The sequence below is a fragment of the Manacus candei genome, unplaced genomic scaffold, assembly GCF_025592945.1.
Source record: "Manacus candei isolate 608988 ecotype Guabito, Panama unplaced genomic scaffold, ASM2559294v1 h1tg000073l, whole genome shotgun sequence".
Classification (NCBI taxonomy): Eukaryota; Metazoa; Chordata; class Aves; order Passeriformes; family Pipridae; genus Manacus; species Manacus candei.
Genome location: NW_026138121.1, coordinates 1,354,068 through 1,381,490, shown reverse-complemented (window position 1 = coordinate 1,381,490; position 27,423 = coordinate 1,354,068). Strand labels below are relative to the sequence as shown.

Genomic DNA, 27,423 nt, shown 5'->3' with positions numbered 1-27,423 from the left:
TGTTTTAGGGGTCCACGTCCATGAACTCGTAAGAGTGGGACGGAGCAGGACACGATGCAGCCACAGGTGCCCTCCCACAAAAGCTTCCAGGGACTTTGCTGTGGTCCCTGCAGCCGTGGAGAGCAGCAGGACTCGGCCATGGCACCTTGGAGATGCCCTCCCTGGATTTGGGATGGGGTTTTTCCAGTCACCCCCATCGTGGCCCCCCCCAGGAGCTGGGGCTGAGCACTCCGGGCCATCGACTCCTCGCAGGGGGGAAAAAAAGCCAAAGGCCGCCCATGCTAAAATTTGGTTTAGTTTTTTTCCTTCTTGAGATTGTTTCCGAAATTTCCCTCGAAGCTTATTGCACGAAACCTTTGAAAACGAAGTTAAAAACTCCCCTGTGCAAACCAGAAAGGAAACCTCAGCACGGAACGCAAACGCCTCAGAAGCTGCCTGGTCAGCAACGCACCCCGAGGGCGTGGTGGGATGTCTTTGGTACCAATCCGCCAATTTATTCCACAGAAAGAAAAAAAAAAAAATCCACCACCAGAGACCCTCCTGGGATCAAGAACTGGATGCAAAATTACGTTCGGAGTGTTTTAATAACAAAGCATTCCAAGGCAAGTTAACACGGATCACAGGGTATGACTTCGGTTCCTGTCGGGCACTGTCCCCGTGCGCGCTCGTGGCAGTTCAAACAAAGCAAAAAAAAAAAATTAATAATAATATATATATATATATTTATATATATCTCCCCCTAGTCAAGGCATGTTGCAGAGAGTCCCCAAAAGTTCGTGCCGCCGACCATGCCTTTTGGAGCACCAATCTCCCCCAAATCTTTTGTAATGTCCTCAATAACTTAAGCCAAGAGTCAGCTGCTGCCAGTATATCACTGAAACTAAAAAAAAAAAAAAAAAAAAAAAAACGAAAAAACCCCAAAAAAACCCCAAATACTTTACAGGAAATTTGTACGCACAAGAAACGCTTATACTTGAAGCAACCAGCCATACCAACATAATTTATATATATATATATATATATAAAAAAAACCCCATTTGTGTCACCCAACTAACGTCTAGTAGAAAGATGGCTGCTCAGAGAAAAGGAAGCTGACTGGCATCCGATGGCTGAATTAATTAATGCACGGAATTAATTACCTGTCCCTTGGACCTGCCGTCACACAGTCGCGCCGGGACTCGAGATTTATTTATTTACTTCTCTTTAAACAAAATACATATGGCTGACGTAAAAATATCAGTTTCTGATCTAAAGAAAACTAGATTATTTTTTTTTTGCATAATATTTATATATAATTATTTCTCCCCCTCCTAAATATGGAAAACTAGAACGACAAAAATAGAGCAACTAAAGAACGACCAGACCCTTGTGGCAACCTGCCAGTCACAGATTTTTGGGAGTGACTTTGAGAGCCTCCAAACTTGGCTTTTGGTTGGTTGAAGTCTTTTTTTTTTTTTTTTTATTTTTTAAACAGGTCTGAGGTATTAAAAAAATATCAAAAGAAAAAAAAAACAACAAAATAAATCGGTGCATCCCCCCTCCCCAAAAAAAAAGTATTTAATAAATATTTATGTAAGCTTGTAAGAACACCATATTTTAACCTTTTTTTTTTTTTGGTTTTTTTTTTGCGAGTATTTAAAATAGAAAAAAGTGAATCTTTTTTTTTTTGTTTTTTTTTTTTGTTTGTTTGTTTTTAAGCAATGTCACCTTTTAGTACAGAACCAAACCCCACAACCACCCGTACCCCCCCTCCCCTTCGGTCTTTCCTGTCACCAACTCGTGTTTAACCCAAGAACCGCCCGCACTCCCCCCCCCCAAAGGTCCTGCCCACGGTGGGTTTTGGGGAGGGGAGGGCAGCGATGGGCAGGGAGGGGGTTGACACTGAATTTGGGATGGGCAGTGGTGGCAATTTCTTCTGGCTGTTGGCAGTGTAGAGCCCAGCCTTCACCCCTCGCCAGCACCCAGGCACGGGGGTGGGAGAAGGACCTTTCCTCAGCTGCCTGGGGCAGGGATGGGGCGGCTCATCCTTCCCTCCTCCCACCCCCAGGAAGGGACGGGGTCGGGGCTGGGCTGGAAACAAAACAAAGACACTTGGTTTGTGTTGTGGTTTAAGGAACACTTATTTCTTGGCAAAGTACTGGGCCCTGGCGTGGCAGGAGGTGCTGCAGGCAGTGCTCGGAGAAGGCACGGGAGATTCTGCTGTGCGTTCTGAAAGGAAAGGAAAGAAGAAACCAGCCCAGCCCACCCTGCCCCTAAAACCCCGCTGCTCCCAGGGGTGGAGCTGGGCTAAGACAACATTGTACAGCCAGTTACAACCAGGTTCTCTCTGCTTCCAACAGGGCCAAACAGGATGAAGGAGGGAAGGAAGGCAGCAGAGCTTCCTCTGGGATGGAGGAGGGAAGGAAGGCAGCAGAGCTTCCTCTGGCCCTGCCTGCCCAGGGCCACAACCCTGGGGAAGGGACTCAAGCAAAGCAAATCCTGCCTCCTGCTCGGGGCCATGGATCACCAGAGGGGCAGTTCGGAGCCAAGCGGGGCCTCTGCTCCAAAAAACAGGACTCTCCCTAAAAGTTTCCAAGAGGTGGAGGTGAGGCAGGACACAGGGTGAAGAGATGACCTCCAAAAAAGCAGCAAGTGAGGCCGAGCCTCCAGCAGCACCTTCTCTGGAAGATCTGCAGCCAACCAAGCAACTGCCACCTCCTCTGGCAAAGCAGCTCCAGGAAGCCAAGGGTCCTCCACTGGCCATGGAGCCTCCCCCCCTTCCATGGGATAACGAGACAACCTAATTCATCCCTTCCATGACCTGGGAGTTGGCCCACTGTGCCCTCAGTGCCCCGATGCCTGTTCTCTGTTCAGCCTGGTAAAGCTTTTGGTGGGCACAGCTCTGAGGTTCCTCAGCAGTTCACTGGTGCTGCTACTCCAAGGCTGAAGGATTATTTAATCCAACAGCACAGAAAAGCCAGAATGGGCAGAAATCCCTCTGCTCTCAAAGGCAGGAGCCGTAAAACCCTGGCAAAGCTCTCACCAAGAGTTTCACACCTGATCAAGAGCAGCAGAGAGGCCTCTCTTAAGATTCCCCAGGAAGGAGCCACATTTCTCACAACAGTGGCGTTTTTCTTTCCCCCACAACCTTTTCACTGCCAGTTCACCTCCACCTTTGTAGAAAAATCAGAATCTTTTCCATCCAGCAAAGTTACAGCCAAGTCACCTTCGTTCCTTATCTACCAATTTGGAAACAGAGAGAGAAAAGTGTGTGTGGACACTCAGAAGAGGAGCTGGAAAGGTCAGGTACCATTTTTCAAGGTGGAAGACTGGTGCACATCCCTGTATCCCTCAACCTGCAAGTAAACACTTTCCCCTGGCTGGGTTTTGTTGTTTATTTCTTAGTTTTTGCACTGGAGTGCTGACTGCCCCCACTTCCCACTGCAGAGTTCCTGGGGGCAAATCCCACGAGCAAAGAACAAACCCCAACGTTAGAAGAAAACCCCAAAAAACCACAAGTGGAAAAAAAAAAAAAGAAATAAAATAAAAGTCACAAGTGCAGCCCAGCCCTCGGGCTGAGGGTGGGCACGTAAGACTACACCAACTCGAATTTCCTTTGATCATGCATTTTGCAAAGTGAAAACCCCCAACAGACAGACACGCCTGGAGCCCAACTCTTGGAGAGGAAAGAACCTGGCTGCTTCACCCGGGCGAGTACCACTGAAAACGAGGGATGGAGATGGCACAATTTTTTTGGCTTCGCCTCTCTCCCCAACGCCCAGCATCGTGGCACTCTGGTTCCCACTGCTAAATCATGGTAAAAAAAAAAAAAAAACAACACAAAAAACCCCAAAAACAACAAAACGAAACGAAGGAAAACAAATAACCCCCCCCCAGAAAAAAACCCACCCCAATGATATACGTATGAGCAGTTTGACACGAGGTGTGAGCAGTTACTGGTGCCGACGTCACACCGGGCGAGGGGCCGAGGTGGAGGAGGAGGAGGAGGAGGAGGAGGAAGGGAGGGGTTCCCAAGTTCTAAGGTCAAACCGATGTCTCCAGGCTGTGGAAGGGGCTCTCGGGCTCCGGGACGGAGAGCTCAGCTCGATCGCTGTCCACTGCATTGTTATTTCTGTTCAGGGCTGGAGGCCCGCCCGGGCTGCCCCCGCCGCGCGTCGGGAGCCCGTCAGTCTCGGGGTCGTCTTCAGCGCCGTCAAGGAATGGTGTTCGAGGCTCGTCTTCCTCCAGGATGAACTCTGGGTGAGTCATGAAGTTATGGATGGAGCTTCTGGATTCGGGTTTCTCGAGGCCTTCGTACAGGGAGCTACGGAACGCATTCACCACCTTGATCTGCCGGGAGCGCGGGGAGGGGGCAAAAGAGACGGGTTAGTGATGGCTCCGGGGGGCCAGAGAGCCCGGGAGAGAGGCCAAATAAAGAGTGAGGACACGGTAAAAAAAACGAAAAAGCACGACCACGACAACAAGTCACCACCACTGAGCACACAGCTGGGTCAAACTGAGAGGTCTATGGTGAACTAGGAGGGCCAACACGGATCAGACTCAGGCACTGGGTGTGTGATGGGGGAATCGACCGACTACAGGGCGACTTCAGAAGCTGCAAGAAAAGACACAGAACGACTCAAAACCCGCCCCCAGGTCGCTCCGAATGGATGGAAGCCAGAATGCATTAGTTGTCATTACGTGTGCACACGCGTTTCGTGGGGATGGACGAGGACAACAGGGTGGAACTACGACTCAAAAAAGAGGTGGGTTAGACAAACAGCGGGTTCAAAACACTCTACCGTGGGAGCCATGGGGGTGTTTGTTCTAGTTCACTGCTAGACCTGGGGAAAGGAATGGGCTTTAAAAAGGTGTCACCAACTTTTCAAGCCCATGGGAAGCACCAGATCCAAGTGGATGCCACGATCAGCTAACCCAGCTAAACGTGCACGAAGGAAGCCAGATCTGTGTGAGGTTCCCCACACAGCTGGAGCTCTGGATCCTTCCCTACACCAGCAGACCCAGTGGTTTCCAAAGGCAGCTAATTCTGTTGGATGTTCTGCAGGAAAACCACTCTCTTTGCTCAGAATCCCAGCCATGCTCCTGGGAAACCCACGGGGCAGCTCCCCCAAAAGCCAACATGTTACAAGCAGGAGATCCAGAGCCTGGTCTGGACAAACAGGGAATGGTTCTGCTGCCTCCACTGCACTGGAAGGGAGAGGTCTGGAAACAAGGCTGGATGGTGGCTTGCAGTGGATTCACTGCTCCCTCCAGACCCTCTGGAAATCCAGCCTTGAACCCTTCCAGCTCTCGCCCTGCCCTGCAGAATGGTGGGGGAGCAGAGCCCACACCCCACGTCCTGCTGAGATGAGCTGGGTTTAACTGCCCACCTCAGTGTGGTGCCCAGCCAGGCCAGGAGGGAGCTCACCAAGCAGCACAGCCAGCAAGAGCCTCCTGGGGATCTCTGCTCTCAGCACCAGCAGCACTCACCAAACCAGACCAGAGAGGTTCCTCAAAGAGCCTCGTGCCTGGAACCCTGGGAGTTTGACCTGCAAGTTGTTCCAGGGCTCCTCTCACAGGGGATGCCCTTCTGAGTCCCCTCTGCACCTGGCTCAGAAGGATGGTGCTGCACCACGAGAGTGGCACAGGCTCAGCACATCCTGGCTGGAAACAACTCCCCAGCTCTTGCACACACACACATGGACCAGCACACACACATGAGCTGGAGACACTGATGAGGAGATGAGTGTGGGCCAGGTACCCCCTGGTGCTGGAGCACCAGCTGCCCTGCAAAAATGGAAGGTTGGTGGAGCTGGAAACAGAAATTCTGAGCTGGGTTTGCTGCACTAACACCACAGGAAGAGCCTGTGGGAGTGCACAGGACCACACAGGCCACCTGCAATCTGTCACATCACCAGCACCTTGAGAACAGCACCTGCAATCCCTGACCCCTGAAATGCAGAATGCACTGAATCAAGTATAACCAACCCAAACAGGCCAAGGAGAGCCCAGGGACTGCCAAAGCAACGAGGTGCTCAGCCCAGCACAGAGGCAGGAGCAGCTCCCCAGGAGCCCTCCCTGTCTCTGCCCCCTCACTGCCTGCAGCTCCACCAAGGAGCTTCTGCTGCAGCTTTGCTCAGATTTTCCTCCTTCAACCATCTCTGTCAGCAGCTGCTGTGAAATGAATTCAGCTGTTCCCTTGTCAAAGGAACAGAACAGCAAGGAAATGTGTTCTGAATGAGCCAGGCAGTGCAAACAAAACCCAAACCCTCCCCTTCCAAGCTGGAAGCCCACCTCCCTCCCTGCTCACGCCTCCTCTCCACCTGGAACCTTCACACAACCTCCAGGCTTGGAATTTACTCTCATTTCACACCAGCCCTGCAGCACCACGACGTGCTGGGCAAACCCCCCTGCTCCCATGGAGATGGGAGTTACATCCCCTGCACGAGGCCAGAATCAGCCCCACTGCTGACCCCTGGCTGTGCCCAGCTCCCTCACTCTGGGGTAAAATCCCCAGGGAGAGCAGCCCAGCTCTGCAAACCATCTCCAGAGGGTCATTCCCTGCCTCTCCACCAGCCCAGGAGGGACACAGCAGCAAGGCTGCCGAGGTCCAGCCCTGGAGAACTCATCCATAGGAGTGCAGTGGGAGGCAGAGGGACACCATGGATCTGTGTGGAGGGAAGAGGAGCTTCGGGAGAGAGGGAAGCAGCAGAGGGAAACAGAGAAGTCCAGGCAGAAAACAGAGGCAAGACTTGGGAGACCTGGGTTAGCTCCTGGTGGATTTGCTGCCTGGAAGGGCACGAGCTACCCGGGTTATCTATTCCCTTGCTGCAAATCTGGGGAGGGAATTAATGCACAGACCGCAAAAAACCTGCATTTTGGTCGTGCCCCCCCTCCCCAGCCCACTACCCTGAGCCCCCCTAAGCAGGTTTTCTCCCATTAGCAAGTCTCAGTGGTGCCCAGATGCAGGCAGGAGCAGAGAGGCAGCTGTGCTGCTTCAGAAACACTGGGGTTAAACACAATCAAATCCAAGCACCAGAGTCAGCTAAATAGAGAGAGAAAACAAAATTATCCGAAATTCTCTCTCCTCCCCCACAGTGCATAAACAGTGGAGACTGAAAGCTATTCAGAAAGTCACTGAGGATATTTCTCTAATAAGAGGAGAACACGGAAAGTGACTGTGCAGTAAAAAAGCCAATTATCCAGGAAAGACACACAACCTACTCCCAGCCTGGCACAGCCTGCAGAGAGAACTCACGTTCACGTGCTCCCCCAGCCCGGACACGCAGCTCCCCACGAGCACAGAGAGGGGCTCTGCACCAGGCAGGGATTATTTTGGCCTGGAAACCCACTGCTAGATCCAGGATCCAGCTCTCCCACTGGAAAAATCAGTGGTTTCCATCCCGTTTGCGTGCACAGTGGCGTGTCTGCACACACTGAGGATCAGAGTGAGCAGGACAAGGTGGGCACTGAGGATGCTCTGGCTGCCAGGGGACCAGCAGAGCCCTGGGCTGTCCCCACGGAGCCCCAGGGCAGCACAGGGCACACTCAGCTCAGTCCCACGTGCCATGCAAGCCCCCAGGGGGGACACAGAGGCTGCTTGCTTCCAAACCAGCTCTGAACCAGGGGAGCAGCCCCGAGGTGTCACCACGGGCCAGCTGAGCCACGGGCAGGGCTGTTCACAGTCCAGCCTCCATCCCACCCACAGCAGGAGCAAATCCTGCTCCTCACACGCCCTCCCCACGGCTCAGCCAGCCCTGCAGCACACTGGGGGAAGGTCCCAGCGGCCACTCTGCCTCCAAACAGATTTGCAGCTGCAGGAAAGCAACGCCTCTGCCCACCCCTGCCCTCCCGGGGCGTCCCAGGGCCGGGCAGAGCCGCGGGGGAAAGGACCAGCAGAGTTTGGGCTCAGTGTTGCCCCTCTCACAGCAGTGCTTTTAGCTGCTCATGAACACGGGGCTCTCTGAACGAGAGCTGCCAATTTTTGCACCCCTCGGGAGGGTGGACTCAAACGTCAGCCCTGCAAAGGAGGAGAAGAGGTAAAAAACGGAGGAAGCAACAAGGACTGGGGGGGGGAAGGACCAGAAAGGTCAACTTGTTAAAGGTGCAACAAAAGCATCAAAACCATGGTTTTTTTAACGCTTTCCCACCCCGTCCTTCATGTTGGGAACCAGTGTGCGAGTCAGGGTTTAGAGGGAGAGAGAACAGGCCGGGTTAGGTGGGTGCAGGTGCTCTCTGTGGTTATTAGAAGTCATGCATTGTAATAGACTATCACTCACTGCCCGCAGGAGGAGATGCAGCAGCAGCAGCAACAGCAGAAGTGGTGGGAGTGGAATTGACGGAGGAAAGAGCTACATGGGTTGGGCTAGAAACATTTTTTACATCGTGGTGCTGGCTCACGATGGAAGGCTGTCTCCTGAGGGCTCCCTGCAAAGAGGAGGCGCCGGTCTGGAATGTGTAAACTACGTCCATCTGCAAAGAACCAGAGAGTGAGATAGCGTCGCCCGGGCAGGGACAGGGGCAGGGGCAGGGAGGGAGGGGAGCAGGGGGGTCGGGCAGACACACACAGACAGGAAGGAAGAAGGAGGATGGACAGGTGGGGAGGAGGGAAGAGAGAGCCCCCCACCCCCTAAGCCCCCACCGGGTTGGGCTGGTGATCCGGGGAGCAGAGGGGTCACCTTCCAGCCTCTGCCCCTCCCGCGGGAGCGAGAGCAGCAGGAGTTACCCCACCACCACCAGAGAGACCGTGGTGGGAGGGAGTGACAGAGGAAACACCTTGGGTTATCCCAGCAATCTGCAGCAGGAGCAGAGGAAGAGAGAGGGTGGGCAGAGGTGCGAGCTGGCAGCCGGTGGGTCCAGAAAACTGCACTGGCAAAGGGTTTGTGGTCCCTCGGCCCTGTGGGGTGTTCAGCTGGGGGGGCTGAATCCTGGCACACGCCATGTGCCCACAGCTGGAGACATTTCAGCCCCTCTCCCAGGCTCAGGGCTCTGGAGCAGAGCTGGAGGGGGCAGGAATGCAGCAAGAAGTATCCTTGGTGGTGGGGCCACAGTTCTGTGGATGTGCTCCAAGGGCAGAGGAACCAGGCAGGATCCAGGTGCCACCTTGGCTTCCTGGACACTTTGCAGCTGGAGTGTCCCCAGCCCTGTGCAGGGAGCACAGCTCCTGTGGCAGGGACACCTCCTCCAGACCCACGTGAAGCTCTGGCTCAACTGGAGGGACTTCACACAGGGCTTCGCTCCTTCCCCAGTTTGATGCCCCTCTTTTCCCCAGTGCCCCAGGCTGGGCTGTGGGGAAGAGCCCTGTGCTCTCATTCAGACACACTGAGTGGGGACAGAAGCCCCCAGATGCTCAGGCTGGACCAGCCTGCTCTGCTCAAGGGCACCACAGCCAGGAAAGGAGTCCCTAAAGAGGCTCCAGGATGTGCATCCAGGAGCGTTTCTCATGTTGCAAGAGCAAGGGCTCATCTCAGCCCAGGTCCACCACACCTGCAGGGAGATACCTGGGAGGCTCCAGGCTCACCTGGCTGCTGGCACTGCAGCCCTTTGCACCTCCCAGACCTCCAACACAGCTGGACCTCCTCCAAAAGAGCCTGGAGCTGCCAGCACATCCTTCATGTGAGGGAACCACTGGTTTCCAGCACTGCCCAGGCTCCCCAAAGAGCCCCTCACTGCTCACAACGAGCAGGGAGTCAAGTTTGAACTCCACCTTGAAAGCAAGAAGGGAACATCTCCCAGAGGAGAAGGAAAGTTCCTGTGGCACAGCCCAGCTGCTGTGCTGCCCCAGCCCCTGTCTTGGGGCCTTTTTGGTTTTTTCTGTCTGTCAGAGGGACAGAGAGGAGGCACAAAGGTAGCCCAGCAGCCCTGTGTGCCAGGGACACTGGGACATGGAGCTTTCCTCCATGGGACAGCTCTGCCCAGGCCTCCAGGAAAGGTGAGGGGCTTTGACCCTGCCCTGCCCAGTCTGGGGCAGAAAAAAACACCCTTTCAGGAAAAAAAAGAGTGTAAGGGAAAAACAGGTAATGTAAAAAGCATATTAAGAGAGAGATTCTCCTCCCCTTCTGTGCTGTGGGGCCAAGAGCTCCTGGTGAGGAGCACAGAGAGCTGGCACAGAGGGGTGGCAGCAGCCAAGGGGCTGTCGGGAAGAAAAGAGCAGCCAAAGAGCGAGACCAGAGAGGGTCTCGTGCAGAATGAGCTCATCTTTCACTGGAAACAGCATCCCAGCAGTGACCAAGGGCAGCTCCAGTGCTGACCCACTGCATGACAGAGCCTGGGTGGCTCCACGGACCCCCCACACCTTCCAAGCAACCTCCTCTGCTGCACGAGGTGCCCAGCAGGAGCACATCCAGCCTCCTGCAGACCAGCAGGACATGGTGCTCTGCATTAGAGCAGCCTCCCCCCACCCCAAGATGTCCCCAAAGCCAGGCTGTCCTCGTTCCCCAACCAGGACAGACCCAGAGAGGCACAGGTGATGGGAGAAGTCTGGCCCAGGAGGCGATGGCATCCTCCGGGCAGCAGCATTCACCTCTTTCCAGAAAGATCCCCTGGAGACAAAGAAGGAGAAAGAGAGAAGGAAGAGCCCCCCGTCCCTGCTGCCCCCCTGTACCTGTGTCTGTATCCTGTTGAGACCCCTGAACCACAGGATCTGCCCACGCCGCAGCTCCATCTCAGCGTGGTCGATCTCGTCCACGTCCTCAGGCAGCTCCTCCTCTGGGATCTCCTCCTTGGTGATGCCGTGCCCAGCTTCCTTCAGGAACTTCAGGTGGCTGGTTGGGACAGTGCAGATCAGCTGGAGAGAGACAGGGAGAGCAGCTCTTTAGCCTGAGGCCATGGGAGCAGGAGCCCACCAGCCAAGGGGAGCACGAGCTGCCCAGACCCAGCTGGGACATGCTGGGATGCAGCAGAGACAGGTCACTGCTGGATGTGTCCCTCTGGAAGCAGGATGGGAGTGAGGAGCAGATTAGCAACCTCCCCTCCTCGCTGCTGGTGTGGGATGGAGCATCACCCCCTCCCAAAGCTGCCTTGAATAAATACTGGGGAGAACAAGGGCAGGGAGGCAGCGGGAGGGAAAGACACGGGGCAGGTTTGGGACATTGGCTCTTACCTGGCCCCACAGGAGCTCCCCAACTCCGATAAAAATACACCAGAACCACTGGCTCAGGGTGAGCCCAGAGCAGCTGAAAGGCTTCCCACCAAACTCCACGATGACAATCTACAGCACAGGAGAGAAGAGTCACACACTGGGGAGCTCCAAGGGCTGCAGGGCACAGCCACAGCATGAGAAGGTCCCCTCAGGCCACACAGCTTTTCCTTCCTTCCTGGGATTACAAGGGGAACAAGGACCTCACATCGAGGCTGGGAACTTTATGGGACACCAGAGGTACCTCCCAACACACTCTAGACCTCAAATCACAGAATCACAGAATGGTCTGGTTTGAAAGGGATCTTAAAGATGATCCAGTTTGAACCCCTCCCACCAGACCAGGTTGCTCAGAGCTCCATCCAACCTGGCCTTAAACACTGCCAGGGATGGTCCAGGTTCTTTTGTCACCAAGAAGCATCTGGAGAAGAACCAGGGGTGGGGACAGAGCTGTGGGCTCTGACTGCAGCAGCCACGGGTCCTGCCCGTGGCACCGGCCCCTCCCGGCCCCGACACCCCATTGCCACGCTGCCCCCGCAGCCTCACCTGGGCTGCAAAGGTGCCCAGCACCACGGTGCAGAAGATGGGGTTGCGGTAGATGGACTCGAAGACGTTCCTCTCGCCGTGGATCTTGCGGGCGTTGATCTCGTTGAAGAGCTGCATCATGACGAAGGTGTTGAAGACGATGGTGTAGTGCTCGGTGGGCGGCGAGTGCAGCGGCGCGTTCCGGCCGCTGTCGATGTCAAAGAACTTCTCCCCTGAGCACACAAGGGGGTTTGGGGAGGGGAAGAGAGAGGAGAGGCTGAGACCCTGCTCCTCACTTCTGCTCTGCGCTGGTGGAGGTGGAATTAGGATCCCAGGATCACCCGAGATCCCTTGACCCGGCTGGAGCCCCCTGTGCTGCCCCCCCCGGAATCCTGAATTCCTTAGAAGTGTTGAAAAGCCAAAACTGTCTGTGCACCCAGAGGTCTCTAGAGAAAAATTCCTCTTCACATCATCCCTCTGCTTCCCACCCATGATTAAACAAGCCCCGTCCTGGCCAACAAGGGTTCACTGAGTGACAGCTGAGACCGAGGGTCCCCTTGGGGAGGAACGGGGGATTGCAGGCAGGGCTGGGGCTCTGCCCCTTTCCCTTTCCCCCCACCATTCCTCGGGGCTCAAAGCTCACCTGCAAAGAGCAGTGTGAAGATGATGGTGAGCTGGTACACGGCGTGGCCCAGGATGTTCTTCATCATGGTGCGGGAGATGAGCGGCTTGTTGCGGCCGTAGGGCTTGCGCAGCAGCAGGGACTCAGAGGGGGGCTCCGTGGCCAGGGCCAAGGAGGCAAAGGTGTCCATGATCAGGTTCACCCACAGCATCTGCACAGCCTTCAAGGGGGAGTCCTGCAGAGAGAAGAGTGGGGAGAACACGTCACACCCCCGAAAGCACCCTCTTTTCCCTCCTTGCTCTGCAGGAGCCTCCACCCTCCTCCTGAAATCCTCTCCAGGATTGCACTTGGATGTTTAACACCTCCCCGAAAACACCCCCAAGGCATTTCTCATTCACTCAAAGCTCCCTACACGGGCTCACAAGGCTCTGCCCAGCACGTGGCTCCTGCTCACAACCCACAGAAAACCTGTTAAACCCCCCACCCTTCCTGCCCCGTCCCCGTGCCTGGGTGATGCAGGCGCCCGTGAAGGCCACGATGACGGCCACGACGTTCACAGTCAGCTGGAACTGCAGGAACTTGGAGATGCTGTCGTAGACGTTGCGGCCCCACATGACGGCCTTGACGATGCTGGTGAAGTTGTCGTCGGTGAGGATGATGTCCGAGGCCTCCTTGGCCACGTCCGTGCCCGCGATGCCCTTGGGGAGCGGGGAGAAGCGGTGGGGTGAGTCATGGAGAGAGGCTCTGTCTGCCTGGCTCTGCTTCTTCCCAGAAACAGCCCCCAAAAGGAAAATCCAACAGAGCCAGAGCAGCCGGTGCCAGCCCGCGCTCGCCAACGCGCTCGGGAGAGCAGAGCTCCAAAGCAGCAAAGCCTCCAAGGACAGACACCGGCTCAGCTCCAGGGCTCTGAGTCAGCCCTGCCTTATAGCCTGTGCCTGTGCACGTCCCAGACAGGGCCACGGTGCAGCAAAGCTGGAAAACAGCTTCCTCCTCCTGCCAGGGAACACGGGCATCCCAGGCTGGGCATCTCTGCTGCACACGAGGGTTGGGATCCCAAACGAAGGGGAGGTCAGCAGCTCGAAATCCCGGGGCCTTCTGCCCCAGCCGGGGTGCTGGCACTCCCCCAGCCTCCCAAAAACCACCGGCAGCGTCTCCAAGGACACGGAGCCGGATGGACACTGGGCTGGCTGTGATTCCCACCACGGGCACACTGAGGCGCTCGTCCTGCAGTCATTAAATGTGCCATGGCCTTAATGAGCCCATTCCCTGGTGCTTTCCCAGAGGAATTCTCTAGGGATTTGCCAGACCCCATCCCATCTCAGATCAGGCTGCTGAAGGGCACAAGCTCCAGAGGCACAGTCGCCTACTTTCTACTGCTCATCCAAAAGGCTCCAGAATTTCCTTAGATATTTAACACATTCCTAAAAACACTCCCCCAAAATTTCTCACTTGTTCAAAGCTCACAAGGCTCCACCCAGCACCTGGCTCCCACTCACATCCCTAAACTCCAGACAATCCACGGGAAACCTGTTAAAAACAACAGGTTTGTTTTCCTGCTTCTTTCAGACGGGGCAAAAAAGAGCAGCAAACCAGGAGATCAGAGCTCTCCACTGTGAGCAAACCCCCAAAGCCAGTGCCAGCACCGTGCTTGGAGCTGGGGTGAAGAACTGCAGGGATAAACTGGGCAGGTCCCTGCTCTGGGGGCTCTGCAAGTGCAGTGTCACCTTCAGCCCAACAAGGTCCCTCCAGGTGGGACAGAGCCCAGCCCCAAGCCAGGCTTGGAATGGCTTCCCAGTCCCTTGCTAACAGGCCAACACAATACACGAGAATTAAATCAAACCTCCAGATGAGGTTTCTTCCTTAGTTTTTAAGCCGTCCTGTAGATTTAGAAAAGAGTTTCAGCAGCCCAGAAATAATTTCAATGTTGGCAATAACCAAACATGCCATCAGTTTTCTCATCCCAGGCAGCAAAGGAAAACCCACAGCCTGTCCATACCATGGCAAAGCCAACATCTGCTTTCTTCAAGGCTGGGCCATCGTTGGTCCCGTCCCCGGTCACGGCCACCACCTGCCTCTGGTCACCAACGGTGCTGTCGATAATTCCTGACAGGGAGACAAGCAGTGCAGAGAAATTAAACCCCAAGGACAGGCTCCCAGCCTGGATCAGGCTGGAAAAGCACCCGGGAAGAGCGGGATGAGCTCACCTTTCACCAGAGTGTGCTTGTCAGTGGGGGAGGAGCGGGCGAGCACCCGCAGCTTGGGCCAGATCTTGTCCAGCTGCTCCTGTTCCACCTGCAGGACAAAAACGGGGGAGAGAAGGGAGTGATCCCTCTGGAATATTCTGCCCCGCCAGAGAGCAAACTCCAGCTGGGACAGGACAGCACCTTCGCCCCCAAGCACCCTGTGTCTGGCTGGGTGAGCATCCCAGCAGCTACAATTATCCAGGGAGAGGAGGGAATCCCACCCGGATCCAGGCCACCCACACCCTCCACAGAGCAGTGCCAGGGCTGTTCTCCCACCTCTCCCTTCTCGTTGCGGATGAGCCGGTTGAACTCCTTCCCCTCCAGGCACAGGAAGTCCTCCCCTGGCAGCAGGATGCCACACTTGGTGGCGATGGCACGGGCAGTGTTGATGTTGTCCCCTGTCACCATCCGGACGGTGATCCCCGCACGCTGGCACTTCTGGATGGCATCTGGCACCTGGGGGACAAGGACAGAGTTTGGGGGGGAAGGGAACACAGGCAGGGTGCTCAGGTTGGCACTGGGTATCCCAGAGGAGCCAGGCAGCTCCTCTCCCAGCCTCCCTAAAAGGATCTGGAAAGGGGGCTCTGGCGGGGTGAGGAACCTGCACCCACTGCCCCAGGGGGGAGGGAACCTCGCTGCCACCTCCCTGTCACACCCCGGCACAGGGTGCCAAGGCATTGCCAGGCCACCATAAAAACAGGGGCATTTCACCCCCCTTCCCCACCCCACCCCACTCCAGCAGCACTAATGGGTTTATCCATTATGGAACGGTGGGGGAAGAGGATGTTAGTGAGGAATTAGCAAATTGAATCAAGGGCCTCCAGAGCCGGTGCAGACGGGGCATCTGTAATGCAATTCCCAGAGCCAGATACTTGGACATCTAATCAGGAAAAGATCCAGGCAAGGCAGGAGCACGGGGGCAAGCTCTAAATTGGAATGCAGAGGCAGGAATGGGAGGGTTATTGCATTAGCCCAGTTGCCAGCTTGGCACCCTCACAGTAGGGGCAGCAGCTGAGAGGGGCAAACCAGCTCCACCAGCCCTGTCCTTTTCCAACACCCCCATCACTCCTCCGTGGTGTTTCCATCCACCTTTCACCCATGTAGAACCAGCCTGGCTTGTGCACAGACCCCTGGAGCAGTTGGGGTGGAAAGTTTGGGTGGAAACCCCCTGTCACCAGGTCATTTTGTCCAGGGGTGGGAGAGAAATGCCAGCAGCAGGGAGCTGGTGGTGTGAGGCACTCCAGGGCTGGACACAGAGGAGGTGCCTGGGCTTCCTAAGGGGCTCGTGGTCCTGAGCAGCCGGGAAAGGGGTCCCTGGTCCTGGAATGGTGCAGGACAGCTGGGGCAGAGCGGGGTCAGTACCTCTGGCCGCACAGGGTCCTCGATGCCCACCACGGCGATGCAGGTCAGGTCAGACAGGATCTCGTTCTCGCTGTCCCAGTCGGGCTCAGCGTCCCCAGGGAAGTCCCGGAAGGCCAGGCAGATGGTCCTCAGCCCGTGGCAGGCCATGGGCTCTATCACCTTCTTCACCATCTCGTCCCGGTCCTTCACCTTGAACACCCGGGGGTCGCCGTTCTTGTCCAGGATCTTGGTGCACCTGAGGACCGGGAGGGGGGCGAGGGTCACCACTGGTGGCACGGTCCCCTGCCACCCCCACCTGCAAAACGGGGGCATCCCCCGACCCACAGCTCCCCCCAGCCTTCCCAAAGCCACCCAAAACCAGTTAAACCCTCTGCAGGGCAGCACCTCCCGAGAGTCACCTCCCCTCCCCACCCCTCACCCCGCAGCCCCCCCAAACAGGTCCCCGGGGCAGCGAGAGCCCGAAGCCCCCGGGATGGGGCGAGGGGGGACAGTTACTTGCGGAGGATGATCTCGGAGGCGCCCTTGCTGTACATGCGGAAGCCGCCGTTGCTGTTCTTCAGCACCGTGCTCATGGACTTGCGCACCGAGTTGAAGGTGTAGACCTTGTAGAGCTTCTCCTCGGGCACCTCGTTGCGCACGGCCTGGTAATCCTGCTTCAGGTCCAGCACGAAGCCCAGCAGGGCACACTCCGTCTTGTTCCCCACCTGCCGGGGCAGCCCCCCTTCCTTCTCGGGCGGCTGGAGAGGGGAAAGGGAGGGAAAAAGCGATGCCAAACCTGGGGACGGAGCTGCAGAGGACACGCAGGGGGGTGTTTCTCCAGCTCACCAGGATCTTGGACGTGTAGGCCGAGTTGATGGCGACGCCGTGGACGATGAGGTCCAGGATTTTGGGCAGGATGGCTTCGGGGTCGGGGATCTGGCGGTAGTGGGTGTCCCCCACGTAGGCCTGCACCACGGTCATGCGGTTCATGGTCAGCGTGCCCGTCTTGTCCGAGCAGATGGCCGTGGCATTGCCCATGGTCTCGCACGCGTCCAAGTGCCTCACCAGGTTGTTGTCCTTCATCATTTTCTGCAAGGGGCACCCACGAGCGGGAAGGTCAGAGCCGGCAGCCCGAGTTCCCCCGACGCACCCCCGGCGACCCCGCGGCGCCGCGGTCTCACCTTCACGGAGTAGGCCAGGGAGATGGTGACGGCCAGCGGGAGCCCCTCGGGCACGGCCACCACCAGCACGGTGACCCCGATGATGAAGAACTTGACGAAGTACTGGATGTAGATGGGGGTGCACTCGGCCAGCCAGGGCCGCTTCTGCACCCCGAACGTGTCGATCACGAAGTACAGCACCAGGATGATGACGGTGATGGCTGACATGATCAGCCCTGGGGACACACGGGGCAGAGTGAGGGGACACAGGGGACACAGGGGACAGGGACAGCCCTTCTCCACCAGCTCTGGGGTGGTGGCTCATGCCAGGCCATCGCCACTCACCTGCCTTCCCGATCTGCACTGCCAGGCGCGTGAGCTTCCCTTGCAGCACAGACTTCTCCTTCTTGGGCACCTTCACCTTCTTCTTCTCCTTCTCCTCATTTTCCACCCCTTCCTGGCTCTTCAGGGGCTGAATTTCTAAGGCCACACCATCCTGAGTTTTAGCTACAGCCCAAGGGCAAAATAAGACACCACGTGTGAATAGGAGAGAGACCGGGAAACCCTGGAGGACACCACTGAGAAAGATGGTGGTGGGAGAGAGAGAGAGAACCCAGACCAAGAACCATTCCCGGCGACACACGCATCCGAGCACATGGAATCTCCGTGTCCCAGGGCCCTGCCACCTCTCTATGGGGCAGTTTTGTGTCATCCACCCCAGCCCATGGATAAGGGATCCTCAGAGGTGACACTGGCACTGGTCACAACTCTAAGGCAGCGCTGCAAGAAACCCTCTGGCCAGGTTTTGGGGTGGAGACTGGATTCATCCAGCCTCTAACCCTGCAGCAGACTGGGAGCGCTTTGGGCTGACCCCAGAGATGCTCCAGTCCCCCCAGTCCCTTGATGATCATCCCCACTCCCTCCCAGTGCCACCTCTGCAGTGCCCTGTGGGCAGCTCAGCAGGAATCACTCGCCAGGGAAGTGACTGAGGGGGTGAGATGGAGGGGACGGTTAGAAATTCGGATGGAGACTGAAGAGGAGGGAGCCAGCTCCTTGAATCCCAGCCCTGAGCCATCCACCACGCGTTTAGGACCCGAGACAGCCAGGCTTCCTGTGCCTACGATTGCTCTAGTCCAGCTGAAAGTCTGCACTGGGGAAACCCAAGTCTGGAAGCTTTGGAGAGGGATGGGAAGAGGGTGGGAATCCCCCTGAGAGGCTCCTCCTCAGCTGTTGGAGCTGGAGGAGCAGCAGTGGCCCCGTTGCTGCCCCGGGACCTGTCCCCTCCTGGCTGCTGCTGCTCGATGGCTCGAGACACCCCGGAGCTCACGGCAGCTCCACATCGGACACCTCCACGTCACAACAGACCCCACACGGACAGAACAAGCACCCGGACACAGTCTGACGGGAAGGAGGGAAACTCAAACTGCTGAGAGGAGAGAGAGAGAGAGAGAGAGAGAGAGGTGGAGAGAGGTGCAGAAATGGGCTTCTTCCACAGCCTGCAAAGAACAGTGTGAGAAACACTGGTGAGGAGACGCTCACGGAGTCGAGGCCATGGGAGGAGAGGGTGCAACCATCACATTGGCCAGGCCCCGTGGGATATTTCATCTGGGAACACCAGGAAGGGACCTACATCTCTCCCCCAGCCACGTCCAAACACAAACGATGGGAAGGGACAGCATCTGATGGGCCCAGGGGCTTCAGAGCCATCAAATCACTGATGCAGCTCAAGGATGTGAAATTTGTCCCGAGAAAGGGATGCTCTGCCAAAGGTCCAGGCTGCTGGAGGAGCCCTGTCCTCCCTGCACAAGGGCTTTTCCCCACGCAGGGGCAACGTGGCCATGGGGGGAGCCAGCCAGGTTCATCCCAGGGTGCACAGCCCCACGCTGGGGTGCCAGGGGGCACTGCGACGCCGTGCCAGGGCCACCGGCCACGGGACCATTGCACCCTCTCCCAGGACAACGAGGCGAGAGTCCCGCCGGAGCAGCAAAGAGCACAGACTGATGAGAAGAAGGAAGGAAGGAAGGAAGGAGGAATGCTCAGTAGTTAGTGTGGTGCTGGTTCAAAGGATGGAGAGGCTGGTTACCTTTGTTGCGGTTTTCGGGGGCTCCGCTTTTTTTACCTGTTCAAAGAGAGAAAGGGTGGGGGGCTCAGCACGTGGACCCACACTCACCACCCGGCTGGGGGACAGCCTGGGATGGGCCCTGCTCCGAGGGGCCGCTCCAGTGGCATCCATGCCCTGGGCTCAGAGCCCACGGTCACCCTCCGGACGCCGCGCGTGCCTCGGTCCACAGCTCATGGCCCTGGGGAGGCTCCGGAGCTCCCCGGCTCCCCTGGGTACCCCAAACCCAAGGCCTCAGACTTCCCCACCTGCAGAGCACCCTCGGAGGGTGCCAGAGGTGCCTCAGACCTTTGAGGAGAAGAAACCCCCCAGCAGAGCTTGACCCCCTGCAGCTCCAGGTCCCCTCCTGTCCCGGGTGCAGGCAGATCCACATGGGAGGAGTGGATTTGTCTCCCACCACGGGCAGCACCAGACCCACAGCGGGGGGGTTCTGACCCCAGGGTCTGTGGGGGGCAAGGTGTGCACGTGGGGGTCCCCAATGGGGAGCACAGGGCGACTGCAGCCTGAACAAGCCTCGAGTGACAAGGGCTTTGTCCCCCCCATCATCCCCCAGTTCCACAGGGGGGAACCCCTGACCCACTCTGCTCCCAAATCCAGGTTTGCTGTGGGGCTCAGTGACAGAGCTTGGAAGCTGGGGAAGCACCAAGCATCGCTGCCCGGGTGCCCAGCGAGCTGCTGCTCAGCTCCCACAGCAGTGCCATGCCCGTGTCACCTCCTCCTCCCACCTCCAAGCTGGCACCTGAGCCCCAGGAGCTGCACAGCCCCCAAAGGCCAGAGATCCGAGCGATCTGAGCTGGAGGAACCCAGAGCACACAGCCCAGAGCTGGAACGGCTGCCAGGAGAGCCTGGGAAGCCTCTCCCTGCCTGGCATCGCCTCCTGGGAAGGGCTCCCTGGCACAGGGACGCCTGAGCAGCCGGCAGTGCCAGCCAGCAGCTCCCTCCTGCCAGCTCCTTCTACCTCATGGCTGCTCCTGGTGAGCCCAGACCTGCCAAGCAGGGGCTCAGGGACACGGGAGAACAGGAGCTTCCCAAGCCTGGCTGGTACCAGTACTGGTACCAGAGCTGGCACAGAGCAGGGCAATAAGCAGCAGGAAAGCATCAGGAACACCAGCAGGAACACCTCAGCCTGCCTGGCTGCTCTCCCACCCCAGCACACAACCCCTCCTCTCCCTCCTGCCATCCTCTGCCTCATCTCCTTCCCCAGGGAGCTCAGGAAATGCCAGCAGAGATCCTCAGCCAAGTCCTCAAGGTTCTGGATGGGCCACCAACACCCTGTGGGCAACCAGGACTCACCTTCCCCCAGCAAGGAGCACTGTGGGCAGCACTACCAGCCACCCTTCCCTCTGATCCTCAATTCCCCCAGCCCACAGCTCCAGCCTGGATCCAGCTGGGGACGAGAGAGCTGGAGCCATGTCCAAAAGAGCCAGGGAGCAGAGCCTGGGTGCACAGGGGGCTTTCCTCAGGCAGCACCAGCCCCACACTGTGGGTGAAGGGGCACAGGGAGGGACCCCTCCACCTCGAGAGCTCACCATACATGCCTGGGCCATGGGCACTGACACACAACTGCAGCCCACGGGTGTGGGAGCTGCTTGTGGCACACTGGTGGTACTTCCCAGGGAAGGGAGAGAGGCCAAAGGAGGGAAAAGGCGGGTTCAGGGGATCTCCTTACCTTTCTTCACTTTCTTCTCCTCGTCTCCTTCTCCCGCGCCCAGGAGAGTGAAGATGATTCCTGTCTGGGAGTTGATACCCACGGCAGTCACCACCATCCTGCCAGAGCCCTCCATCACGTGGGTACCTGGCACAGCAGGAAGGTCACAGTGAGACAGGTGGGACAGCAGTTCCCATCTCACACAATCACAGGATAGTTTGGGTTGGAAGGGACCCGAAAGCTCATCCCCTTCCACCCCCTGCCACGGGCAGGGACACCTCCCACTAGACCAGGCTGCTCCAAGCCCCGTCCAACCTGGCCTTGGACACCTCCCCAACATCAGGACCCAAGACCAACCATCTCTCCACCCCTGCACCCACCCCACAGGGACCCTCACCTGAGAGCAGCATGGGGTCTTTGTCCATGGATTTCTTGACTTGGTCTGACTCCCCAGTCAGCGAGCTCTCATCTATTTTCAGGTCATTGCCCTGGATCAGGATCCCGTCCGCTGGCAAGAGATCACCTGGGACAGGAGCACAGAGGGGGATCAGCCTGGTCTGGGCAGCCACTGCTCACCCCTGACTGCCCCACCCCGTGAGGAGGCTTCAAAAGGACTCAAAATTCAGCCCCAGACCAAATCTAGAGGGAGGAGAAGCAGCAGGTGGGTTTTTTAAGATGAGGATTTTACTCAGTCAGACAGTGCTTCCCCATCCAGTTTTAATAAATCAACACCAGATCCTTCCCAAAGCTCCTGACACACTCAAACCATTACAGGATCCCACCTTCCAACCTCTGAGGGGGGAAAAAATCCCATGGGAAAACAAACTCAATGTTGGATCAGTCTCCTTCCTGACAGGAGCTGCACGGGGTGAATACTCCCCCTGGTAAACAAGGAGCAGGACCTAATTCATCCCAAAGGCTGCATCTCCCTGCTGAGGAAATATTCACGAGCATCTCCTGGCTAAGGAAATGTTCACCAACAAGGACATGGCTGGGAAAACGAATCATTTTTGAGAACAGCAGGTCACTAAAGCAGCCCAGAGCTGTGCACAGAGCCTGGCTTAGCTCTGCCAGCCCAAGCCCAGGCGGGCCAGAGACAAGGTGAGTGGAGCTCCAGGGAGCATCTCCCATCACCACGGGGGCTGCGAGAGGAAGGAGGAGCCAACACTTCCCCTCAGGGCTGGAGGAGCAGAGGAGGAATTGCTGGGCTCCTGAGGGGGAGGGACAGCCTCCAGCTGGGCTCCTGAGGGGGAGGACACACCCCAGCCACCCCCGAGGGGCAGGGCAGACCCCCCCACTCACCGTACTTGATCTGCGCGATGTCTCCCACCACGATCTCGGCCACCGGGATCTGGATCACCTGCCCCTTGCGGATCACCGTGAACTTCTGCTCCTGCTCGATGCGGCTCTGGAGGCCCCGGAATTGCTTCTCCTTGCTCCAGTCGTTGAAGGCGGTCACCAGCACCACGATGATCACGGAGAACAGGATGGCTGCCCCCTCGATCCAGCCGGCCTGCGCCTCGCCCTCGTCCTCCACGCCGCCCGTCGACTGCCCGCACACTGCCCGGGGGAGAGCTCTTGTTTGCACACCCAGACGTGTTTGCACACCCAGGCACACTCACTTGCACACCCAGGCACACTCACTTGCACACCCAGGCATCATTTGCACACCCAGGCACTGATTGCAACACCGACACCCGCCTAGAGTCACGCTGAGCCTGGAAAACAGTTACTCCTCCCTCCTCCTCCCTGAGCTGCCTGGGCTTCCCCTGCTCTCAGGAGACGGTTTTTACATCCCTCGAGGAATTTGTTGGGTTTGCTTTTTTTTTTTCCCCCCCCCCCTCTTTTATCACTTTTCCTTTTTGGCAGAAGTTGGGCTGAGCTGGGACAACTGGCTTCTATTTCTGTTTCCAGCTGCAGCACCCAGCCCTCCCTGCGCTGCGTGACCCTCGAGTGAGTCACATCTCCCTGTGTCTCACATCTCCCTGCATCTCCAGAGCCCTGTGCCTGCTCGACTCCTCCAACAACACCGAGATCCAGGGCCAGGAGGAGAAACCCGCCCAGCACAGTCCTCAGCCACCCATGGGGTGTCACAGCACTCCCTGGGCAGGGGGACATACCAGGAGACAGAGAGCCTTGTCCCTCCCTCCCCAAAGCAAAAAAGAAGCCCTGTGGGATGTGGGAAGCCACTGGATCAGATGGACCCATTGGATTTGGAGCATCTTTTGGGGAGCAGCAAGGAGCAGCTCTGAGCCCGTGGTGCCCAGACAACAGTGCAGGTCCCTGGGGAGGGCCACACCAAAGACCCCAAGGATGGGGAGATGCCACCATCTAAAAAGGGTGAACAGATGTAGCTCCATCTGCACGAGCTTCCAGAGACATCACCTGTCCCAAATCCCCGCTCCCACAGGGCTGGGCACGGCGGCTCCCGGGAGTCCCCCACCAAAGCACAGGGACCCCGGGCACTCACGTTCATTGTCCCCACCCGGGGGGTGGTAGAAGGACAGGCCCAAGGAGATTATGGCTGCGATTTCCAAGATGATCAGTGTGACGTCCTGGAGTGCCTCCCACACTAACTGCAGGAACGTCTTGGCCTTTTTGGGAGGAATGAAGTTCTGGCCGAAGACCTGCCGCCTCTTCTCCAGGTCGGTCGGGTTCCCGGACAGGCCTGGAGGGGGGAGAGAGACAAGGATGAGGGCAAACTCCACGGCTGCCCCACAGCCCCCCAGGAGCACCAGTGCCAGCATGGGGGGCACGAGGTGCCAGCAGCAGGGAGCCAAGGCAGGGCTTTGCCCCTGTCACCCACGGGGGCCGGGGCGAGCACGCCCAGCCACCCTCCCAGTGCTGCAGCCTCAAGTGCCAGCCGATGCCAGTTGGCACTGGCCAGCTTGTTTACATGCTGCATCAAATTAGCCGTAAATCTGGCACCGGGAGCGGCGCTCGGAGCCGCCGGAGCCACCTGATCCCTGTGTCCTGCCAGCTCCCAGGAGCAGCGGCTGCGGAGAGCGAGCGGGCACAGCAGGAGCGTCTCCGAGCTCAGCTCAGCCCCACGGCCACGCCACGGCCACGGCCAAGCTGGTCCTGCCCACAGCTGGTGGAGGAGACAAGGGCTGGTCCTGCTGGAATGGGGTGGTGGGAGAGAGGGAAGGAGCAGGCCAGCCCTGAGCTGGGGTGCTGCTCCCCACGGCTGGGAGCAACCCCTGAGAGAGGGGGGGAGCAGATGGGGGCAAAAGGGGAGGAAATGGGGAGCAAAAGGGGAGCCTGAGCCCCTTCAGAGCCCTCCCACCCAGGCCATGAGCCAGTGGTGGGAGACACAACGTGCCCTGGCTGCCCCCCAGTGCAGCCACTAAGAGCTGATGGGGTCCCAGGTGAGAGAAGCCCTCCTGCCCAGCACCACCTTAACCGAGCCCCCCATTTCTCCTCCACCTTAAGATGGCCCGTGGGGTTGCTGCCAGCTCCCGGGATGCACCGGGAAGCGGCGTAAGTGGCCCCTGGACACATCCCGGTGCCTGGAGCAGCCTGGCAGTGATGCCCCCCCGGGGGGACCCAGCCCTTGTGCTCAGGGGACACCTCCCCGCCAGCTCTGTGTCATTCCAGGGGACACCTCCCTGCCAACTCCGTGTCGTCCCAGGGGACACCCTCCCCGCCAGCTCCGTGCCATTCCAACCAGGAGGAAGCAGCAGGACGAATCCCGTTCCCACACCCCCCCTGCACCCCCCCTTTGCGCTGTGACTCCACCCCAGCTGCAGGGAGGGGACGCGCTGGCAGAGCAGCCCCTGCGGCCCCACCCAGCCCTGAGGAGGCAGCAGGATCCTGGGATCTCCCGGCCCGATTCCCGCCCAGCGGCTCCGGCGGAACGGATGGAAAATGTGGCTAAACTGCCGTGGAGCCAGGGCTGTGCCACGGGCACACACGTGCTGCTCCAGGAGCACACGGCAGGTTGCAGACTTTGGCTCCTCCAAAGCACATCCCACCCACGGGCCTGACCCCAGGGCTGCCCCCCACCCTCCTGGGGGTCAGTGTCTGTGCTGACACAGGGAAGGGGGCAAAGAGCAGCAGCAAATCCCCCTGCAGGGCCTGAGGGTCCAGTTAGTGGGCGTTGAGCTGGAAATTTTGGGTAGAGGCCACAAGTGACAGCAGAGAACAAACCCCCATAACGGTCACCAGCCCCTGATAATCCCAGGAAAGCTGCTGCTGGGTGGCAAAGCCTTGGCACAAGGAGCCCCCACGCAGGATCCTCACCCTGGATGGGGAAGGAGGCGGCAGCCCCGGGAGCTGCTCCTGCCAGCGGGTGAGTCAGGGCACTGTGTGCTGGCACTGGGCACCCAGGGACACCGGGGATGCTCCACGGGTGACTCACTGAGCCACCGCCCCGCTGGGGCACAGGGGGATGTGGAGGTGGAAAGCCAGTGCCTGGCAGAGAGACACCCCACTCCATCCCAAAGCTCCTCCAGGAGCAGCCCCAAGGGATTGGGGTGCACTGACAGCTCTTGGGGGGAGAGCCAGAGACCCAGCAGATCCCAGTAGATCCCCATCCCGATGCTGGGGAGACCCTCACTGCACAGACTGATCCCATGGGATCAGACAGAGCTGCCTCAGGCTTTCGCTCTTCCCAAAAATCCCTGCTTGTTGGAAATAACCTTTCTGTGCTCTCTGGACTCAACAGGCTGGGGTTTGGGACAGGCAGCAAAGCTCAGCTGCAGAGCAAGAGGGTGAGGGAGGGATGTGCTGGGGACACGAGATCCAGCACTGACAACCAGTGGCACCCAGGATGGAAGGGCAGCCCTTCACCTCCCCTCAAAAGAGCCTTTGGGGTCTGCTCCCCCCCTCCCCTCTCCTCCCGTCCCCAAAGGAGCGTGTTCCCACTTTGGCAGGACCAAACACATTGTTTTGTGACCTGGACTTGGTATTTCCACCGGGACTCCCCCCCCTTCTCTAATGACATCCCGATATTGTCTCCCCTTCCCGGTCCCACTCACAGCTGGAAACGCACTAATCCCCACCTCTCGGCACTAAGAATAACCCACAAGTTTTCAGAGCCGAGGCGCAGCCACGTCCCCCACCCCACATCCTGCTCCCAGCTCCAGGTAAACCCTCAGTGCTGTAATCAGGGGGTCTCTCACCCCAGCACCCCTCTAATGCCAGGGAAGGGGTCCATCACCACACAAAGGCACCCGCAGCTCCCCAGAGCCAGCAGCCTCACCGATAAGGGGGACCCCAAAAGCCAGCCCAGCCCGTGGGAAGGAGAGGTGACATCCTGACACCCTTCCACAAAGCCTCCCAGAGGTGACCTGGCACCCACAGGCGTCACTGCCACCACCACTCCAAACTGGGATGCCCAGAGGCACCAACCAGCTTTTCCCTTGCGATCCCCTCAGATCAGGGGTGACCTGGGTGCCTCTCCCCACACCCCTGGGGGATGTGCTGCCCATCCCTCATCTGAGATGCCTCAAAGAGCTCCAGTCACCTCCCCAGCACCATCCAACCTTTACACTCTCCCTCCCACCCCCCCAGCCCTGCCACTGGCTCTGTAAATTATTAAATGGGAAAGGCTGGCACAGAGCAGTGGCTGGGCTGTGGCCGTGAGCCCCCCGTGCCCCTCTGACAACCCTGAGCTCATCCTGCCTCTGCTCCATCCTCCCAGGGGACGTGGGGCTCTGGGCTACGCCCCGGGGAACCCCCTGGCATGATGCTTCTCTTTCTTCTCCCTCCTTTTCTGCCCTAAATGACCATTTTACGAGACACGAGGAGCGTCTCCCGCGATGGACAGCGGGCACGACGGCGCCGGCTGAGCTCGGCCACGGGACACGCCTCGGGGCCACCACCCTCCAGAGGTGACAACCCACCTGGCAAGGCCAACGGGGCGGCCACTCACCTTCGACGGGCGACGTCTTGAGCCTCTTGCAGACGTTCTGCACGCCGCCGTAGGAGTCGTTGAGCCGGGCCACCGCCTCGGCGCTCCGCAGCTCCATGAGGTTCCTGAGCTCCACCATGGAGCACCCGAAGTCCCCCTCATGGTTGCCTTCGGCGACCGAGTTGCCGGGGTGGTGGTCGGCCACGTTGTTCGTCATGGTGCCGGTGATGCCGACGCCGGCTCGCGGCTCCCTCGAGGGTCCGGCGCGGGGGGGACGCTCCGTGCGGCCCCTTCCCTGGGGGGGAGCAGGTGCCTCTAACCGAGCCCAACTTCTCCGGATAGAGGTGTAAACAGGATGTGCATGTTACCGCGGAGGCGACCTTAGCAACGACCAGCGTGCATCTCCTGCAGAAGGAGGAGGGCTCCCTGGATACCACAGCAACTGGAGCTGCGAAAACAAGGCATGGGGGGAAACAGAAACACCGGCGTGAGGGAGGCCCGAGGACCAGCGCACGGGGTGGGAGAGCGGGGCAGTGGCACCCCGGGCTGGGCACCTGCCAGGGGTAATGTGGTTTCCCCATGATTTTGACCCGAAAGCCCAGGGGTGAGGAGCTGGCCCAGGAGGGAGCTGGCAGGCTCGGCACGGACACGCCGCGGGGAAAACCGGCAGCGGCAGCGCCGGGGCCGGGCAGGAAGGGCGCCCAGGTGGTTCTTCACTCAACCCCAGCTGCCCGGCCCAGAAAAATGTCCCATTCACTCTGGGTTAAAAATACACCTCGGCAGTGGAAAACAGCT

The 27,423-nt window shown here is 58.4% G+C and overlaps 1 protein-coding gene across 6 annotated transcripts in view; it reads right to left on the bottom strand.

Moving 5' to 3' along the window:
- Positions 1 to 565: 565 nt before the first annotated feature.
- ATP2B4 (ATPase plasma membrane Ca2+ transporting 4) overlaps positions 566 to 27,423 on the bottom strand; it is a 46,575-nt gene continuing 19,717 nt past the window's right edge. For 2 of the 6 annotated variants that reach the window (XM_051808937.1, XM_051808938.1), the window contains exons 2-21: positions 26,650 to 27,076; positions 23,245 to 23,442; positions 22,077 to 22,334; positions 21,172 to 21,297; positions 20,796 to 20,921; positions 19,091 to 19,126; positions 17,353 to 17,514; positions 17,029 to 17,243; positions 16,694 to 16,936; positions 16,364 to 16,605; positions 15,869 to 16,103; positions 14,783 to 14,962; positions 14,468 to 14,555; positions 14,260 to 14,366; positions 12,770 to 12,961; positions 12,285 to 12,498; positions 11,663 to 11,874; positions 11,081 to 11,188; positions 10,583 to 10,765; positions 566 to 4,329 (exon numbers count right to left, since the gene is read on the bottom strand). In XM_051808937.1, the coding sequence (XP_051664897.1) occupies positions 4,024 to 4,329; positions 10,583 to 10,765; positions 11,081 to 11,188; positions 11,663 to 11,874; positions 12,285 to 12,498; positions 12,770 to 12,961; positions 14,260 to 14,366; positions 14,468 to 14,555; positions 14,783 to 14,962; positions 15,869 to 16,103; positions 16,364 to 16,605; positions 16,694 to 16,936; positions 17,029 to 17,243; positions 17,353 to 17,514; positions 19,091 to 19,126; positions 20,796 to 20,921; positions 21,172 to 21,297; positions 22,077 to 22,334; positions 23,245 to 23,442; positions 26,650 to 26,845 (3,627 nt within the window). In that variant the 5' untranslated portion in view covers positions 26,846 to 27,076 and the 3' untranslated portion in view covers positions 566 to 4,023. Of the gene's footprint in view, positions 4,330 to 8,258; positions 8,452 to 10,582; positions 10,766 to 11,080; positions 11,189 to 11,662; positions 11,875 to 12,284; positions 12,499 to 12,769; positions 12,962 to 14,259; positions 14,367 to 14,467; positions 14,556 to 14,782; positions 14,963 to 15,868; positions 16,104 to 16,363; positions 16,606 to 16,693; positions 16,937 to 17,028; positions 17,244 to 17,352; positions 17,515 to 19,090; positions 19,127 to 20,795; positions 20,922 to 21,171; positions 21,298 to 22,076; positions 22,335 to 23,244; positions 23,443 to 26,649; positions 27,077 to 27,423 lie in introns of all 6 variants that reach the window. The other 4 variants (XM_051808942.1, XM_051808940.1, XM_051808941.1 and 1 more) reach the window with 4 other exon arrangements.